At 43.7% G+C, this 20712-nt stretch overlaps 1 protein-coding gene across 12 annotated transcripts in view; it reads right to left on the bottom strand.

Annotated features, from left to right (window-relative positions):
* The window catches only part of TDRD12 (tudor domain containing 12), a 68493-nt gene extending 53344 nt beyond the window's left edge, over positions 1 to 15149 (bottom strand). For all 12 annotated transcript variants that reach the window (XR_013444252.1, XR_013444255.1, XR_013444254.1 and 9 more), the window contains exons 1-5: positions 14996 to 15149; positions 14285 to 14856; positions 4533 to 4691; positions 2502 to 2638; positions 241 to 360 (exon numbers count right to left, since the gene is read on the bottom strand). Coding sequence is in view for 7 of the 12 variants with exons in the window: in XM_036068997.2 (XP_035924890.2) it covers positions 241 to 360; positions 2502 to 2638; positions 4533 to 4691; positions 14285 to 14308 (440 nt within the window). In the remaining 5 variants the exon portion in view is untranslated. The remainder of the gene's footprint in view (positions 1 to 240; positions 361 to 2501; positions 2639 to 4532; positions 4692 to 14284; positions 14857 to 14995) is intronic.
* Between the last annotated feature and the right edge of the window lie 5563 nt (positions 15150 to 20712).

The following is a 20712-nucleotide window of genomic DNA, read 5'->3' as shown; positions in this document are numbered from 1 at the left end:
AAGAAGTTGCAGAGCGCAGAGCTCGGCAACCCCCCCAAGCCCCCTCGACTGCAGTGTCTGGAAGGGGGGCTGCCCCGGGAGCTCCGCTTAGGGCCAGGTGCGACACACACCGACTCAGATGTCTCCTGAAGAACAGAGGCCACTTAGTGCTTCTCAAGGGCAAGAGACTCCACATAAACCTCCTACACTCGATTTCAGACTTTGCCTCACGCTTCAGCACCCGTCACCAGCAGTACTTACACAAACTCAGCGCTGTCTTCACAGAAGTCAATGTGTAATGTAACAGGCTTCGTGCAGTACAGCCTGAATTTTTTCGCTCGGTAGGGAAGCTGCATAAAAGTTTCTACTGCAACTCGGATGCTTCACAGTGAAACAGAAACAGTTCCGTTACAAAGAAAACTTACATAGAACAGATTTCTTTAAAGTACGCCCCCATAATTGACATACCTAAAACACACCCAAACCAATTCTTTCTGTTTCTAATACAGCCACCAGCAACAGGGAGAGCGGGTTGACCTCTGCCCAAGTGCGGAGGAGGGAGAAGAATCTTATTCTTCTTATGTATAAAAGCATGAAATATATGAAGAGTACATGCATGGATATTCAAAGTATCTTTGGGGTTAAAACTTCATGGTGTGGGGGTGGGAAGTATTAGAAAAATCACGTCTAACAAGGCTCCTCAGACTAAGAAACATTAGGAAATGAACAATCCTGTGAAGTCAGTTCTACTTAAGATTTTTAAATTTCAAATTTTAATACACAACCCGAATTTCAGTTTCTGTAAATGAGATGTTTGTTGTGTTTTTGAGCAGATATTTTTATAGTTAATATTTATTAATTCTGCACAAAAAGAGGGGCTGAAATGTCCACAATAGCCAAACTGTGGAAAGAGCCAAGATGTCCATCGACAGATGAGTGGATAAAGATGTGGTATGTATACATACATACATACATACACACACACACACACACACAGACGAATATTATGCAGCCATCAAAAGGAATGAAATCTTGCCATTTGCAACGAAGTGGATGGAACTGGAGGGTATTATGCTGAGCGAAATAAGTCAATCAGAGAAAGACATGTATCATATGACCTCACTGATATGAGGAATTCTTAATCTCAGGAAACAAACTGAGGGTTGCTGGAGTGGTGGGGGGTGGGAAGGATGGGGTGGCTGGGTGATAGACATTGGGGAGAGCATGTGCTATGGTGAGCGCTATGGTGAATTGTGCAAGACTGTTGAATCACAGATCTGCTCCTCTGAAACAAATAATGCAATAGATGTTAAGAAAAAAAAAAAGAAGAAGATAGCAGGAGGGGAAGAATGAAGGGGGGGAAATCGGAGGGGGAGATGAACCATGAGAGACTATGGACTCTGAAAAACAAACTGAGGGTTCTAGAGGGGAGGGTGGTGGGGGGATGGGTTAGCCTGGTGATGGGTATTAAAGAGGGCACGTTCTGCATGGAGCACTGGGTGTTATACGCAAACAATGAATCGTGGAACACTACATCAAAAACTAATGATGTATGGTGATTAACATAACATAGTAATAAAAAAAAAAAGGGGCTGAGATTTGATAAATCTGTTGCTCAGCACTTTTATTTCCATTCTTCAGGCCAACGAGAGACTGCCTGGGCGTACCATTCCGGGACAGGATTTCTGGATGCCCTGTATGGGCAGCCTCACCACCTCGTCCCCACAGCTCAGAAAAAGGTGCCCCTCAAAGCCTCCCTGCACAATATTTAATCACGGGCTTCTCTTGCCCAAAACTCCAAATACTAAAAATCTTTCCAAACAATTAAACGTAACATTTACTTTGATAACAATTCTGGTTATAAAGGTGCAGAATCACAGGCTAGAAAGGCATCTATTTTTTTCTTAAGTATCTGCGAATTCCCAATGTCTGAGAAGCCCTTCTGCCATGAAATGCTTTACTCTTATTGCAAGAATACTCTTTTGGAAGAAGAGTCCTCACGTTAATTATTAAACTGATATCCTCTTACTCTGGGACGGGCAACTATGAAAAATTACCACAAACACAAAAGCTGACATGTTGCTAGTGTTTTCTAATGAGCAGTTAATGGGTGCTCCTGGAGCCAATGAGGGCTGCTTCGGAACCGTCTCCCCACCTTAAGTCACTGCACCAGCACACACCCCTTCTGTGGGGACCACTGACCTTCGGCTTCCAGGTAGAGTCTTTCCTGCAGCCCAGCCTCTGGAAGGACCCATCACAGGAACACGCTGAGAGTGGGAGGCCGGCTGAGCACCTGCCCCTTGGAAGGAAGGTGGAAGGAGGGCCCAGCTGCCCCGGGTCCTCACTGGGACCACCAGCCCCTACACTGACTGCGTGTAGAACTGGAATCTGCAAGTCGTCCCCACGGGAAGCTAAGAACATTCCAGTTCTCTGACCTCTATCCTCTGTGAAAACTGACCCTCTCCTTTAAAACTGATATCCGTCTCCCTAAAGAGCGTGAGGCGAAATAAATACGTACGTACTTTTTAGATTTCACTGGGATGTACTTGGCAAAATCCACAAGGAAACATTCTGCCAGGTAATGCTCTGCCGAAGACACAATGGACTTAATCACAGCCCTGCACCAGCACTTCAGTTCCTGACAATACACCACACAGACCTACAAAATAAAAACCTCGGCATTAAAACCCTCAGTCGCAGGAGAGAACGAAAAGGCACCCCCAAACCATCTCAGCCCACATTCTACCTGCCGGAAGAGGAAAGGTGGGGGAGGAGGCTGGGGCTGCCCACGCTGACCCCCGCTGGACAGTAAACTGAGCACAGGGCACCCATCCTACTTCAGGCTTCTCTTACTCCAGTCATGCTGACTCCTTAACTAAGGACAGGGTTTTGAAAGTAAAATAAGGAAAATGCAGCCCCACCTTAGGGAAACCGCCCAGCAGGAGTGACAGCTGCCTGGCGTCCCGACTGTCCCACGGGACTGCGACCCAGACCGGCAAACCACACGCCGACCACAGGCCCCGAGGGGAGAGCGCCGCGCCCGACGGGGAAGGGGTGAGCCGAAGGGAGACCACCGCGCTTGGGAACTGAAGCTGGACGCCACGGAGCAGCCACTTGGCAAGGGATGGGCTCTTGGGAGCCTCCCATAACTCCAAAGTCAAATAACTGGAGAGAAATCTTGCCAAAGGACGGAGGGTATTTCTGTTTAATGCTGAAGTCAAAGCAACTTGTAGGAATGGTGTAAACAGGTAATCGTTCACGAGGCCAAGCTGGTTTTGAACTGGTGGCGTACAAGGCTTCCACCAAGCCAACGTAGGGCAATTTAAGCACCAAGAACAATGATTACGGCTGATGGACTATATTAAAAACCATGAGGTTCAATACAGTACTTTAAAAATGAAAAGGAGGAGAGAAAAACAGCAGAGACCTCTGGACGCCTGTGTACACAGCTGGGCACGAACGCTGGTAAGGGAAAGAATCAAGCAACGTGTCTACCTTTCCAGCATGAACTGCAGGATATCAGGGTAGCCTAATCATCTTAATAGAGGAAGGAAAGTTCCCTGCAGACGAATTCCGGCTCAAGAACACAGAAGGAATGTGAAAGCGACCATTTTGGAAGCTTAAACAGAAGGGCTGCTTCGGGCGTGCTGGTCACGGGATGGTGCCTCCCCTGCAGGAAAAGCTGACGGGCACCACCTTGAGGGAGGACTCAGGTGTCGCCCTCCGAATCTGCTGGGCTTTGCCAACAGTGATATTACCTCCCAATCCAATGCAAGGTGAAGCTCACAGCCCAATCACTCTGAGGGGGGAAAAAAGGTGACCCTAAATCTAATCAAAGCTTTAACTACCAGTCACATAAAATAGAAGGGACAGAGAGAAAGTTCAGCACCACCACAAGGAGGCACTCAGGCTCTCCAAAATGTGGAATATTTTAAAAGGACAGCTGACCGGGTTTTCTGTCAACAAGTCAATGGTATGGAAAAAAATAATAAATGTTATTAATGAAGTTTTTTTTTGAAAGGGGGAAGGAATTCAAGTTATTTCTAATGTTTCTCATAGTTTATAAACCTTTCCCAGTAGAAAAATTCAAACTCTTCTGAAAAGTGACTGACCTGCAGAGAGAATCAGACAATGGTCCCGGGAGCCAAGGTGGCAATAAAGGAAGAAGGGGCCGTGATGTGAGGCAAGGAAAATAAACAAGCAGGAGTTGGCCAAAGTCACGGGCAGCAAAAGGGAGGCCCCCATGCCCCCTCAGCTGAGGCCCCCACACCTGTGACAGATCTAGAATACATCTAGAATAGCCCTCGGTTCCCAGCCCCAGGAGGATGGCCCAATGCCTGAATTTGGACGACATTCCATCTGCTGCTGCCCCACATGAATCTTCTACCACCTTTGCTTTCCAAAACCAGCCCAAATCTCGTGCAGCCAAAAGAACCTAACACAAAGCAATGATTATGTGCAATTAAAATACTCTAAAAGCTTTTATTGCCAAAATGTGTACATTTTAAGTAGTATTTCAAGACACAGTGCTTACAGCACACTTAGATACATACCTGCCCTTCTTCCAACATTAACGGTTTTATTTCTGTATCTTGACACATGCTATTATAGAAGTCATTCATGGCACTATTTAGTTTTTGGTAATCAACTTCATGATCTAAAAACGGACTACATCCTTTTATAATAACCCAGAAGCATCCTGGATCTTCAATCTGTAAAAATTAAAAAAAAAAAAAAAAACAATGCATGGTTTAAAAAGCAGAATCATAAAATAATAAACCCTAGAGGCATGATACCTGTTACTAATTTAAGTGATCTAACAAATTCTAGAGGAGTACCTCTGTCTTAAAAAATCAGACCAAAGGTAAAAAATAAAAGACTCTCAATATAGATCAAATCATCACACTTTACACCTTAAACTTATATGATGTTAGATACCAATTATATCTCAATTAAGCTGGATAAAAGATAAAAGATGCAAAGATAAAACTCTAAAACACGTTAAAAATTTAAAAAAATATAACCAATAACATCAGTAATTTTTAATTATGTGCTGTGACTCGAAAAGCAGAGATCAATGCCCTCCATCTCCTCTATTTTAATTTTTTTTAAAGATTTTCTTTATTTATTTGAGATAATGCGCGAGAGAGAACACAAGCAGGGGGAGGGAGAAGCAGACTCCCCACTGGGCAGGAAGCCCAACGTGGGGCTTGATCCCAGAACCCCGAGATCATGACCTGAGCCGAAGGTAGACGTTTAACCGACTGAATCACCCAGGTGCCCCATCGCCCGTATTTTTTTTTTTTTTTTTTAAGATTTATTTATTTATTTTATTTGAGAGAGAATGAGAGACAGAGAGCATGAGAGGGAGGAGGGTCAGAGGGAGAAGCAGACTCCCCGCTGAGCAGGGAGCCCGATGCGGGACTCGATCCCGGGACTCCAGGATCATGACCTGAGCCGAAGGCAGTCGCTTAACCAACTGAGCCACCCAGGCGCCCCTCGCCCGTATTTTTTAAATATGCATAATAAAATACAAAAGCAAAGTCCCATGTTTGTGATATGCTATGTCTTTTGTAAAAAAGAGAAGGAAATACGAATGAATACATGTATATTCTGTTCATATTAAAAAAAAGAAATGATGGCAGATAAACCAAAACAAATATAAGTTATCACCTATAGAAAGCCAGGAATAGAAGGGACAGGGATGAAAGTCAGACTTCTCTGAATGTATCTTGATATAGATCAGTGTCATTAGAGACCAAGATTTTCATCATTAGAGAGATTAGATGTAACATAAAAAGTTAAATTTGAGTTGAAAATATCAGTAGGAACTCCTAACTCTGCCTACTGAAAGGACCTAAAAGCAATGACATCCCAAGACTTTGGATCCGAGGTACCAGGTGGCAGGGGAACAGGTGTTCATGTTAGTATTCTATTTTTCTAAATATTTGAATATTTTTAAAATAAATAGTTGGGGAAAAAAAGAACAATGGGCCATTCTGGTTCCAGATCATGGCAGAGTCGTTTACATGGACTAATCCACCTGCAAGTAACAATGATCAGCCCAGGAAAAAATACAAAATAACAAATATGAAGGCACTGAAGAGAAGAGAAACCGCAGGGACCAGATGCTTTGCAAGGGGGATGGGTCTTGGGTGAGATCCACGTTTCCTTACAGCTTTTCCAGCCCAGGACGACGGGCTGCAACTCAGGCAGAAAGCCGCAGTGTTGTGGCTTGAGGAACCAGAGAAGGGACGCTGAGGAGAGAAATTCTGAAAGAGCCGACATGGGGAGAGCCAGGTCCTTGGCCAGCCCGCACGGCACAGTGAAGGCCTGGCCATCCAGAGGAAAGCGACCTCGAGAAGGCGGACAGAAACACCAATTTTAGCTGCTGCCCGATAGAACGGCAAACTCGTGGCATGTCACCTCCCAAAACCTCTGCACCGAGAGGCCCCGTCCCAAGGATGGCCCTGGCCCCTCTCAAATGCGTGCCTGGGGAAGCTCAAGGCTGCCAGGGGAACCCACCATCTGCGGACAGAGACCCTCAACCTCCCTTTCTGTGAGCATTTCCTCGAAAGGGCTGACAGGCGCCAATCCTCCCCGTCCCTTTGAGATGTGTCTGTTTCTCCCGCTGCTCAGGAGTATGTCTCGAGGGCCTGAAAGCCGAGACTGCCTCCTGGAACCCCCTTCCTCGGCCAGCAGGCACTGACCGGTCCTTGGTGGCCCTCATATCCCTGGAGCCCCTCCCCTCCTCTTCTCGGTCTTCCCTCAAAATGCTCGGCCCCCTCTGCCCTTCCCCAGCTCCTGCCCCTACTCCTGGGCAGCTAATGCTCTAGCCAATGTCTGCCTTTGTTTGTCCTTGGCACCCATCACTGGGAAACAGTCTGCAGCGGGAGTCCGGCCAAATTTACGAGGCTCAGTAGGCACCCTGACGTGCCACGCCTGCGAACTCCAGACCGCACTCCTGGACAAACAGAGTGTGCTCTAGCAAAAGCAAACGGGCTTGAAGAGGATAAACCAAGCCTCCCAGACGGTGGATGCAGCGAGTGACTGAAGCGTAGGTCAACACTCTTTACGGCAGCTGCAATATCCCGTGTAGCAGTTACTAGCCACGCAGAGATGAAAATGTGATGTGTGGCCAAGGACAAAAGCAGTCAGTAGAAGTGAACCCAAGACCGCCCAGAAGTTGACATGAACAGGCGAGGACGTCAAAGCAGCTGTGAGAAATATGCTGAACAACTTAAGGACAAGATGGTTGTAGTGAGTTCGTGTGTTTACTAAAGAGGAGAATCTCACGTAAGAAATGGAAACTCTAAAACAAAGACAAAAACAAAAAACAAACTTTGGAAAAGATAATTCCTGAACTAAAAAGTAAAACATACCAAAAAAAATGTTACTAGTGGCGTGCTCACTACTCTTATTCAACATCTACTGGAGGCACCAGTCAGTGTAACAAAGTAAGAAGAAGGTTGTCAGCAAGACTGGAAATGAAGAAAGAAAATGTCTCTATTTACAAACAGTATCTCCATAGAAAATCCTAAGGAACCTACAAAAAATATATTAGAACTAGTAAGTGGCTCTAACAAGGTTCCAGGGTATAAAGGCATATAGTACATTCAATTGTACATCTATTATCCAGCAATGAAAACTGGAAATTTAAATTAAAAAAACAGCACCATTTTCAACAGTGCCAAAAAACAGGATTACTCAGGAATGAACCTAACAAAATATATGCAAAATGTGTGTGTTGAAAGGTACACAAACTGATCAAATAGATCAAGGAAGGCCTTTAATGCCAGTATACTGGGTTCATGGATTAAGATGTTGATTTTTCCCCACGATGATCTATAAATACAACTCAGTCCCAGCAGGAATTGAGAAATCAATGAACTCACTATGAAATTCTTTTTTTTTTTTTTTTTAATTTATTTGACAGAGAGAGACAGCGAGAGAGGGAACACAAGCAGGGGGAGCAGGAGAGGGAGAAGCAGGCCTCCCACTGAGCAGGGAGCCCGATGTGGGGCTCGATCCCAGGACCCTGAGATCATGACCCGAGCCGAAGGCAGACGCTTAACCAACTGAGCCACCCAGGTGCCCCCTCACTATGAAATTCTTATTGGAAAGGCAAAGGAACTAGAATGGCCCAAATAACTCTGGAAAAGAACAACATAGTTGGAAGACTCATACCACCTGATTTCGAGACTTAGTAAAAAGCTACAGTAATTAGAATTGTGTGCTACTGGAGAAAGCACAGACAAAAACCAACAGAACAGAAACAGACCCACATATATGCAGTCAATTGAGTCTCAATAAAGGCACAAAAGCAATTGGGTGGAGAAAGAGTAGTTTTTAACAAATGATACTAGAACAATTAGTTATCTGTATGCACAAAAGTTAACTTTGATCCATCCTTTATTCCAGATACAAAAATTAACTCCAATGGATCCTATATCTAAATGTAAAATATAAAACTATAAAATTTCTAAAAATACATGGGGGAAATCTTTGTGACTGTGGGTTAGGCAAAGATTTTAGATATAACACCAAAAGTATAATTTGTACAAGCAAAAACTGATAAATTGGACTTAATCCAAATTAAGAACTTCTGCTCGTTGGAAGACGTTGTTAAGAGAAAGAAAAGTCATAAACTGGGAGAAAATATTTGCAATCACATCCAACAAGGAACTTCATCCACAATATATAAAGTGTAAAAACTCAGTAACAGAATGACCAACTAGAGAAATGGACAGATCCAAACAGACACTTGACCAAAAGAGTGGAAGGATGGCAAACAAGCACACGGAAAGATAATTAACATATCATTCGTCATTAGAAAATGCATATTAAAACCACAATGAGATACTACTACACACTAAACTAAACATTACCAGAATGGCTGAAATCTAAAAAACTGACCACATCACGTGCTCGTGAGGATGCAGAGCAACTAGACATTTTTTTTTAAGATTTTATTTTTAAGTAATTTCTACACCCAACATAGGGCTCAAATTCACAATCCCAAGGTCAAGAACCCCGATTATAGGTGCCCTGCAGCTAGAACTCTTACACATTGCTGATGGGAACCCGTAATTGTACCGTCACTGTGGAAGATTTTCTCATGAAGTTAGACAGGTAATCCAAGCCTAGTTGGATTGGAAATGGAACTTGTGTTCACACAAAAACCTGTCTGTAAAGGTTACAGCAGCTTTATTTATAATCTCCCCAAACTGGAAACAACTCAAAGGGCCTCCAGCTGGTGACAGTACGAACAAATCTGCATATTCATACAATGGACAACAACTCAGCAATAAAAAGGAAGACATCGTGATTCACGCAACAACCTCGGGGCGGGCGGGTCTCAAATGCATACACTAAGTCAGGGAAGCCAGATGCAGAGACTCCGTCCTACTGCGTGATTCCGTGCGCACATTTCCATTTTTACGACATCCTGGAAAAGGCAAAGCTAACAGGGAAGATAAAGATCAGTGGTTGCAGGGGATTTGGAGAGGGGCAAAGAAAGGACTACAAAGGAGTATAAGGTAATGGAGGGATGACAGACTGCTCTCTGATTGTGGTGCTGGTTACAGGACTGCATGCATTTTTCAAAATGTCACAGAATTCTACATGAAAAATGATGAAGTTTACCATATATAAATGATACCTCAATTTAAAAAATAGTTTATGGGTTAAAAAAAAGAGGGGCGCCTGGGTGGCTCAGACAGTTAGCGTCTGACTCTTGGTTTTGGCTCAGGTCATGATCACAGGGTTGTGAGATCGAGGCCTGCTCTGGGCTCTGTGCTCAGCAGGGAGTCTGCTCGATATTCTCTACTTCTGCCCCTTCCCCCACTTGCATTCGTGCACACACACACTCTCTAAATCTTAAAAAAAAAAAAAAAAAGATGTGAAGCAAACATGGCAAAATGTTAAAAGGTTTGACAAAGCTAAGTGGTGGATGGCCAGGTGTTTATGATTATATTTTTTATAGTTCTTGGTATGTCCAGAATATTTCCTGATAAAAAGTTAGATTTTAAATTATTTTTAATCACAGGAATGATTTTAAAAGCTTCTTGTCCTCTGATGTGATATTGCCCATGCAGTATTTTTACTAAAAATGCCTAACTGAACATAATCATGAAGAAACAGACAAATCCGAAATGACTGATATTTTGCAAAGCAACTGCCCTTGTTCTTCAAAATTTCAATGACATCAAAGACACAAAAAAGCCAGGGAACTGACCTAAATTAAATGAGACTAAGAGGCCATGACAACTAAATGCAATGTACAATTTTTGATTGGATCCTGGAGCAGAGAAAACAAGTTTTAGAAGACATTTTGGGACAAATGGAGAAATTTGAACAGAGACTATGTATTATGGTACTGGATCAATGTTAAATTTCTCAAGTGGGGTAATTACATCATGATGATGTAAGATAAAGTCTTGGTTCTTAGGAAATACATGTGTAAGGAGTTAGAGTTCTCAACTCATTCTCAAATGGTTCAGCAAAAAAGCAAATAATTTTATATATACTATTTATAAAGAAATATGCAGGTCAACAAAATGTTAATAATTAGGGTGTAGAGAATATGGTTATTCTCAATATGGTTTTTGTAACTTGTTTTTATATTTGAAAGACTTCAAAACAAAGTTGGAAAGATGCTTAAAAATTTTTTAAGGCAGGGGCACCTGGGTGGCTCAGTCGTTCAACGCCTTCGGCTCAGGTCATGATCCCAGGGTCCTGGGACCGAGGCCCACATTGGGCTCCCTGCTCGGCCAGGATGCCTGCTTCTCCCTCTCCCGCTCCCCCTGCTTGTGTTCCCTCTCTCTGGCTCTCTGTGTCAAATAAATAAATAAAATCTTTAAAAAAAAAAATTTTTTTTTAAGGCATCATAGATTCTTTGAAGTTGCCAGAATATTTCAATTTTTTAAAAAATATTGCCTCTAGGGGCGCCTGGGTGGCTCAGTCGTTAAGCGTCTGCCTTCAGCTCAAGTCGTGATCCCAGGGTCCTGGGATCGAGCCCCACATCGGGCTCCCTGCACTGCCGGGAAGCCTGCTTCTCCCTCTCCCTCTCCCCCTGCTTGTGTTCTCTCTCTCGCTATGTCTCTGTCAAATAAATAAATAAAATCTTAAAAAAATAAAAAAATAAAAAATAAATAAAAATAAAAAATATTGCCTCTAAAACCTCTAAACTGCAGGCCAGATTCAGTTTTACCAGCTAGGAGAACACGTGCTTTACTGGGAGGGGGTGGGTGCACTAGGATAGGGAGCCCCCACCTCTGACACTGTCTGCTTCCAGCCAAGGCTATAAAGCAATACTGCCCACATTGTAATCACCCTCACACATTTTTTCGCCTACATTGTCTGTTGTATTTCCATTAGAAAAATATCATCTATACAAAATTTTGGTCCGGGGCGCCTGGGGTGGCTCAGTCGTTAAGCATCTGCCTTCGGCTCAGGTCATGGTCCCAGGGTCCTGGGATCGAGCCCCACGTAGGGCTCCCTGCTCCACAGGAAGCCTGCTTCTCCCTCTGCCACTCCCCCTGCTTGTGTTCCCTCTCTCGCTGTGTCTCTCTCTGTTGAATAAATAAAATCTTTAAAAAATTAATTAATTAATTAAAGTTTGGTCCACTTTCTTCTCCTTTACCCCTACCATTCAAACTTGAATACTTAAATTTTATTCAAATAAAAGCAGAATCATTTATCTGGCAAGATAACAATATTTCGCATCATTACTAGGATTTAATTGAATTAGGTGTGCTTTTTATTATTTCTCAGGAATGATTAACCCATCTTTTCTTTGTTATTTCCTACATTGTTATTCCCCTTTACTTTTTTACTTCCCTGAGCAATAATGTCATGAGTGTCTCATTTTCCACATTCGGTAGTATGAGTGTGTCCAAGTCTGATCTTTAATTTCTGTTCAATTCCCCTTCGTGTATGTTGGTATTTCCATAATAACTCCAGATATTTTAGTCAAACTTAAACTCTCCAACATCGATTGTAAAACTTAAGATGTTCATTTTAAAACGCTGTGACAATTCCAAACGGAACAGGAAGACCTGGCCCACTCAGAGTCATGCTGACGTGAGAGGTCCTCGGACCTTCATTCTCAACACGGCCTCCTCTGGGTAGGAAAACCACTCTTGAAATACTGTTTGTGGATTCCATGGACAGTACTGAAATCGTGTGTGTGAGCCAGAGGAACAGCTGCTTTACCCCATTAGTGACATCACAGCCCGCAGCTTTCAGAACATCACCTGTGTCTGCCACCCCTCCCTGGCACAAGCTGTCCACTTGAAGGGTCCACACCTCGCTGTCCAGAAACGTCAACAGTCCTGCTAGAACACAGCCTGACTTAAGACCAATGGCCCTGGGGCTTTTCCGGTGCCCATCACCTTTCTTATCAAAGATGCCATGGCTAATCTTTCTCTCCTGTAGCCCTTCTCGGGGAGCAAGCCCATAGACGCCAGTCCCACTGTGTCTCACCGCACTCTGCCCAACTCATCCCTGACGTAATGGCATGTTGTCTGGGCTGCCTTAATACATTATTTTTAATCAACACCTTCTTCTTCATTAGACTCATCTTAACAGGCTTGTAATGCTAGTTCTGTTTTTATTTCTAAAATCTATTACAACAAATATTAACTATTAAAATTTAAAAATAATTTTTAATAGTAATTTTAATTGTGGTGAAATACACAAAAAATTTACCATTTTAACCATATTCAGTGGCACTGACCACATCCATCACCACCATCCATTTCCAAAACTCCTTTCAGCTTGCAAAACTGAAACTCTACACCCTTTAAACAATAATCCCCCACGCCCCCTTCCCCTCAGCCCCTGAACAAACACCCTTCTACTTTCTGTCTCTATGAATGTAAGTACTCTAGGACCCTCACAGAAGTAAATCATACAATATTTGTCCTTTTGTATCTGGCTTATTTCACTTAGCAAGTGATGGTTCATCCATGTTACAACATGTATCAGAATTTTCTTTGCTTCTAAGGCTGAGTAATATTCCATTATATGTACAGACCACACTTTGCTTCTCCATTCATCTACTGATGGGCACTTGGGGGAAAAAATTTATCCATGTAAAAGCTAAATTAACCTGGAGCACTATAACTGGTAACCTGCACCACACTTAGAGAACTACTCCTATATTGTATAGAAAATTTGCTGAGGGTGAACAGATAAGAACCAAAAGTGTGGACAGACCAGAGCTGACACGGTAAAGAAAAGGATCCAAGACGGGGGTTGCTTCCCAAGTCTGAGGCAGTGAGAATTCAACTCCTCCTGCCCAAATTCTGCCCCGGTGGATTTGCACGTGGCAGGATCCGCAACCCTAGAAGAGCCCTGTCTTTCTAAAGGAGAAATGGGAGATGCCTATTTAGGACTGGTGATGGAGAGGGGCTTGCCAGTTGGATCTGAAAAGCCTAAAAGTCTTGGAGCAAATCCTCTTTAAGAATCAGATGCTTCAAACAACCGTCAATCTCTGCTCATATAAATTACGTAAGACCTAAAAGAGGAGCGGGAAAATTGATGGTTTTTTTAAATCCCATCATTTGGTACGTTCCTCTCCTCTGCCCACAGAAGCATGATTTTTTTTTTTTTTTTTTTTTTAATGATTTGTATTTCCTTTTCCCAGAGACCGAAACCCACCGGCTTTGCTCTGGTTTGTAAACTCCTCCAACTAACCTTGCGAACACGCCATGCCTTCAGTCTCCTGCATCTTACCTGAGACACGAAACTGCAGCTGCCGGCTGGCCCACCTGCCTTCACGCCGCTCCGAGGACCGAGGATCGGAGCCCCGGGGCGCACGCGTGGGGAGGGGGCCGCCAGAGTTTCAGGGCGCGAGCGAGCAGGGTTTCCCGCGTGAAGCCGGGAGGGGCGGTTGCCACGAGGGGCCCGCCCCTTAGTGGGGACCCACCGGAGAGGACCCCTGTCGGGCGAGGGGACCAGGTGAGGGTCCCCATGTCCAAGGACCGGGGGCCCAGGGGGGGTCTCCGCCAGCACCTCCCGGGACGGGTGAGCGTGGGAGAAGGGGTTACGGTCCGTCCTGCCCCCTAAGATTGCAGAGTTAGTAAATGAGTTTCGGACGAACAACTGGTAACCTTTTACTATGTCCCAAAAAATACATGGGCACACCTGAACTGAAATCTCGTGTTGTGGATCTGCAATCGGGGGTCCAGGATCCCATCTGGCAACGCACGCATGGGTCCGAAGCCCCGCGTGGCGTGACCAGCCGGGGCGGCCCCTGCGCGGGGAGAGGGCGGCCGGCCAGGGCTGGGGGCTCGCTCACCTTCAGCACCAGCACCTCGAGCATCTTCCCCGCGCGTCGCTCGCCGCCGGAGGAGCGGCGTGGGGAGACAAGCGCCGTCGCGGCCGCGTCCCTTCCCGGGTCTTCCCGTCGCCACTCACTACTCGGAAGGCACTCTGCGGGCAAAACCCGTGGCAGGGCAAGCCTCCGCCCTCCGTGGGGGCCCCCGGCGCGCCCAGCTCTGGCCCCGGGCCCCACAGGCCCGCCCGCTGCGCACCACCCGCGACCCTCCGCGCCCTCCCAACAGGACGCCGCCAGGGGCGCGCTCGGGGCTCGGCCACCGCGCCCCCGCGCCCGACCCCGGCCACGCAAGCCTCGAGGCTTCCAGAAAGCCCGCGCTGCGCCAACGGCCTGGACAACTGCCGGCCGCCCTGCGCACAGCGCCGGGTGCGGCGGGGCGGGGCAAGGGCGCCGGGAGGAGACACGCAGGGGTCGCACAGCGGGCGGCGCCCGGCGTCACGTGGTTCGCCCCCCACCCCGGCGTCTCACCCGTCCCGAATCAGTTCGCGGTGGACTGGCAGAGGTCTCGCCGAACTCGCCTCCACCTGGTGGCGCTAGGGGTAAGGAAGAGGCACAGCCGGTCACTAATACAAGGGTGGGGAGTGGGAGTTGGGGGGGAGGGGGCTCCTGGCAACATCCCCTCCCCACCCACCCACCTCCGCCTCCTGCTTCGGGTCCCAGATTTCCTCCCACCTGGCCCTCAGCCGGCAGGGCTCCCCCAGACTCTGTCACTGGTCATTCTGGTCACCAAACTGCAGCCTCCTGGGCCGGGCTCTTCCCCGCACGTGTATTTGTTGTTGTTGAGGCACCGAAGAGTTCTCTAATTTTGAACACCTGGACGCCTCAGTTTTTCTCACCTAAAAAATGACACAATTAGATGGGGTCACACTCTGAAATAAAGGATACCCAAGACGCACTCAGGGAGGGTTAGCTTTCATTACTCCAACACTTGAATAAGCCAACAAACAAGAAGAAAAATGAAAGGAACCACTGGGCGCCTGGGTGGCTCAGTTGGTTAAGCCACTGCCTTCGGCTCAGGTCATGATCCTGGAGTCCCAGGATCAAGTCCCGCGTCGGACTCCCTGTTCAGTGGGGAGTCTGCTTCTCCCTCTGACCCTATCTCCTCTCGTGCACTCTCTCTCTCTCAAATTAAAAAAAAACAAAAACAAAGGAACCACAGCTAAAATAAATAAATGATAAAAATGCCAGGCCTATGTAGTTTTACAGGTGAATTCTTCAATATCTTGACTCAAAAAACAAAGAATTTTAAGCCCATGTCAAAAGGCATTAATTTGCTAGTAAGGGGAACCAACAAGATGGCAAAAACAAATTGCACCAGTTTTAAGAGAGCATGGCAATTGTGGGGTTCTGAGAAACAAGGCTCACAAAAGCATCCAGTTTTAAAATTTTGTTAGATTTCACAAGGTCAAGCAACATCATCTGCTTAAAGTCTCAGGCAGGAGAATTGGAGAGGAGAGGTGTGTGGACCTCCAGTCAGGAGGAAAACACAACTGCTGAGTACATGAAGTTCACCTGTTGCTGAATAGGACTAACCAGGCTTCACCTCCAGTGGAGGCACCTGGCAGGACCAACAAAACTGAAAGCACCGGACCTTGTCAAAAAGAGGTGTGAAAGGACCGGATCTTTTATATATATATTTATTTATTTTATTATAAATATATTTTTAAATATTACATATACAAATATATATAAATTTATATATATATTTTTAAATATTTCATTTATTTGACAGAGCAGGAGAGAGTGAGAAAGCACAAGCAGGGGGAGCAGGGAGCCCAATGCCGGGCTGGAGCCCAGGACCCCAGGATCATGACCTGAGCTGAAGGCAGACACTTAGCAGACTGATCCACCCAAGGGCCCCAGGATCAGATCTTATTTAAACAGGAGGTCCCAGGAAGAGTTCCCAAGCCCCAAAGAAAATGCAGATGTCTCCCAGTTCTTATTGTGCGGTCAACATTTCTTTTTCTTTTGACTAGAACCCATGCTACAATATGATGTTTTCCAAACGTTTTCACAACACATCTCACAGAAAATGGAAGTATTTCTCCATCGCGCTTCCTAGTCCCCTTGAGGCTGAAGGGGATCAGTATCTGTACCTGTAACCTGTCCCCCCCCCATACCCCCACTAGCTAGTGGGAAGCCTTGTTTCAGAAATTACTCCACAATACGTAAGTCATGGGTATGTGATGCACAGCATGGTGACTATAGTTAATAATACTGTATTGCATATTTGAAAGTTGCTAAGAGAGAAGATCTTAGAAGTTCTCATCACCAGAAACCAATTTTTTTAACTATGTATGGGGACAATTAGACTTATTATGGTGATCATTTCAAAATATATACAAATATCAAATCATTGTGTTGTACACCTGAAAGTAATGTAATACGTTGATTATATCTCAATAAAAAAAATTACTCCACAGGGGTGCCTGGCTGGCTCAGTGGGTGAAGCATGTGACTCGATCTCGGGGTTGTGGATTTGAGCCCTACATTGGGTGTACAGATTGCTTAAAAACAAAATCTTAAAAAAAAATTACTCCATAACATAATAAGATGAAAAGGTTCTCAGTGCATTTTCATAAGGCAGTTAAGTCCTGAGATATTAAAACCCGACAAAGATAACACAAAGAACTACAGACTAATTCCACTTCTCAACATAGGTGCTGAAATCCCAAATAAAATGCTACCAAGTAAACCCATGACCAAAAAAAAAAAAAAAATTCAAGGTCTACACTTCTCTAGTTTTGTCAAATAAATAAAATCTTCCAAAAAAATGAAAAAAAAATAGTCTCATCATTTTGACAAAAAGGAAAGAAAAAGAAGTTTGGCCCCGGGTGCCTGGGTGGCTCAGTTGGTTAAGCCACTGCCTTCAGCTGAGGCCATGATCCTGGAGTCCCGGGATCGAGTCCGCATCGGGCTCCCTGCTCAGTGGGGAGCCTGCTTCGCTCTCTGACCCTCCCCCCTCTCATGCTCTCTCTATCTCATTCTCTCTCTCAAATAAATAAATAAAATTTAAGAAAAAAAAAAAAAAAGAAGTTTGGCCCCAAAGCTGGCTTAATCATTTGTCAGTTGATTTTAAGAAAAGAAATTTTTTTGGTTTTATTTCTTAAACGTTTTGCATCAATTGAGAGAGAGTGGACATTACAGTCATGGCATCATAACCCAAAGATAGAAGCCTGGTGCTTGCCCAGTGTTTTTCCCAGACACCTCAGTTGTCTTTCATGGACTTGATCTGTCTGTCAGAGAATGCCTTGTTCATGGTTCCCACTAATATTATACATCTGTCAGATTATCCCTGTTTCTAATGTATTTTTAAAAAGATTTATTTATTTATTTATTTGACAGAAAGAGATAGCGAGAACAGGAACACAAGCAGGGGGAGTGGGAGAGGGAGAAGCAGGCTCCCTGCTGAGCAGGGAGCCCAACGTGGGGCTTGATCCCAGGACACTGGGATCACGACCCGAGCCGAAGGCAGATGCTTAACGACTGAGCCACCCAGGTGCCTCTCTTATGTATTTTTAATAGCTCAATATTGTGCTCACTTCGGCAGCACATATACTAAAATAGCTCAATATTGTGTTACTCACTGCAAGAAGGTTCTCACATCTCCATTTTGAACTATACACTATCAAACTAAAATTAACCGTTGTCCCATTTACTGCTTTGTACGTTGATACTTCATCTGATTAATACTCTCTAAGCTTTTCTTGTTTTTTCTTTTTACTTATAGCCCTCCCGCAGAATTGTTTTAAATGACTTAGGTTTAGTTTTCAGTTCAAGATATAGTTGACGTATAATATTGTATAAGTCTAAAGTGCATAACATAGTGATTTGATATATGTATATATTATGAAATATAGTAACTAAACAGTAGGTTAACACCTGTCACCTCACAGAGTTACAGTATTTTCCTTGTGATGAGAACTTTTAAGATCTACTCTCTTAGCAACTTTCAAATATTAACTATAGTCCTCACATTGTACATAACATCCTTAGAACTTAATTATCTTATAACTGGAAGTTTGTACCTTTTGACCACCTTCACTAATTCCTGCACCACGCACCACGCACCACGCACCACCCACTTCTGGCAACCAAAAATCTGATCTCTGTTTCTATGGGTTTGGTGCTGTTTTGTTTTTTTAGATTCCACATATAAGTGAGATCATACAGTATTTGTCTTTCTCTGTCTATCTCATTTAGCATATTGCCCTCAAGGTCCATCCGTGTTTCACAAATGGCAGGACTTCCTTCTTTTTTATGGCTGAATGGTATTCCATCATATATAATTAATTAACATTACATATATTATATATATTAGAACATACACATTTACATATGAGTATCTGAACATAATAGTGCTCCACCTTTTTGTTAACCATTCATCCATCTATGGACAGGTTGTTTCCATGTCCTAGCTATTATAAATAATGCTATAATAAACATAGGGGTGCAGATATCTCTTCATGATAGTGATTTCATTTCCTTTGGATATATCCCCAGGAGTGGGGTTCTACTTTTAATTTTTCAGGAACCTCCATACTGTTTTCCTTAGTGGCTGTACCAGTTTATATTCCCACCAACAGTGCACAGGGCTTCACTTTTCTCCACCTCTTCATCAACACTTGCTCTTTTTTCTGATGATAACCATTCCAACCGGTGTGAGGTGATATCTCATTGTGGTTTTGATTTGCACTTTCCTATTACTGATGTTGAGCATTTTTTCATGTACCTGCTGGCCATCTGAATATCTTCTTTGGAAAAATGTCTATTCAGATCCTTTGTCCATGTTTTAATTGGATTTTCCTGGCTGAGTTGTATGAGTTTCTTATGTATGTTGGATATTAACATTATCAGATATGCGGTTTGCCTTTTCATTCTGCTGATTGTTTTTTTTTTTTTTTTTTGCTGTGCAGATTTTCAGTTTAATGTAGTCCCACTTGTTTTTTTGTTGTTGTTGTTGGTTGTGTTTTAAGTGTCATTTCCAAAAAATTATTGCCAAGACCCATGTCAGTAAGCCTTTTCTCTATGTTTTCTTTTAGGAGTTTTATGGTTTCATGTTTCACATTCAATTCAGCTTTTAATCCATTTCTAGTTAATTTTTATGAATAATATAAGACAGGGGTCTAGTTTCATTCTTTTGCATGTGAGTACCTGATATTCCTGACACCATTTATTGAAGAAACTAGGTTTTCTCCATTGAGTATTCTTGGCTCTCTTTTGTCAAATACTAGTTGACTGTATATGCATAGCTTTATTTCTGAGCTCTTGATTCTATTCCATTGATCTGTGTGTCTGCTTACTATGCCAATGCCATACCATTGTGATAGCTTTGCAATATAGTTTGAAATCAGGAAGTGTAATGCCTCCAGCTTTGTTTTTCTTTCTCAGGACTGCTTTTGCTATTTGGGGTCTTTTATGGTTCTGCATGAATTTTAAGATTTTTTTTTCTATTTCTGCAAAAAAAAATGTCATTGAAATTTTCATAGGGATTGACTGAATCTATACATGATATGGGGTTGTGTGGACATTTTAACAATATTAATTCTTCCAATCCATGCTATCTTTTCCATTTGTGTCTTCTTCAGTTTTCATCATCAATGTTTTATAGTTTTAGTGTAGAGATCTTTCACCTCCGTGGTTAAACTTATTCCTAAGTATTCCATTATTTTTGATGCTATTGTAAATGAGATTATTTTATTTCTTTTTTAGATAATTTTTAATGTACAGAAATGCTACTGATTTTGGGGGTGCCTGGGTGGCTCAGTCGTTAAGCGTCTGCCTTCGGCTCAGGTCATGATCCCAGGGTCCTGGGATTGAGCCCCGCATCGGGCTCCCTGCTCAGCGGGAAGCCTGCTTCTCCCTCTCCCACTCCCCCTGCTTGTGTTCCTGTTCTCGCTATCTCTCTGTCAGATAAATAAATAAAATCTTTTAAAAAATGCTCATGATTTTTGTATGTTGACTTTGTATCCTACAACTTTACTGAATTTATTGATTAGATCTAAGTTTCTCAGTGGAATATTTAGGATTTTATACATATATTTTTCTAGGTATATAAAATCATGTCACCTGCAAATAGAGACAATTTTACTTTGTCCTTTCCAATTCTAATGTCTTTTACTTCTTTTTCTTGCCTGACTGCTCTGGCTAGGACTTCTAGTAGTATTATGTTGAATAGTAGTGGTGAGAGTGGGCACCCTTGTCTTGTTCCTGATCTTAGAGAAAAATATTTCAACCTTTCACCATTGAGTATGATGCTAGGACTTCTAGTACTATGTCGAATAGTAGTGGTGAGAGTGGGCACCCTTGTCTTGTTCCTGATCTGAGAGACAAATATTTCAACCTTTCACCACTGAGTATGATGTTGGCTATGAGCCTGTCATCTATGG

Source organism: Halichoerus grypus, chromosome 15 (assembly GCF_964656455.1).
Source record: "Halichoerus grypus chromosome 15, mHalGry1.hap1.1, whole genome shotgun sequence".
In the NCBI taxonomy this organism is placed as follows: domain Eukaryota; kingdom Metazoa; phylum Chordata; class Mammalia; order Carnivora; family Phocidae; genus Halichoerus; species Halichoerus grypus.
This window is presented reverse-complemented; position numbering and strand designations above follow the sequence as displayed.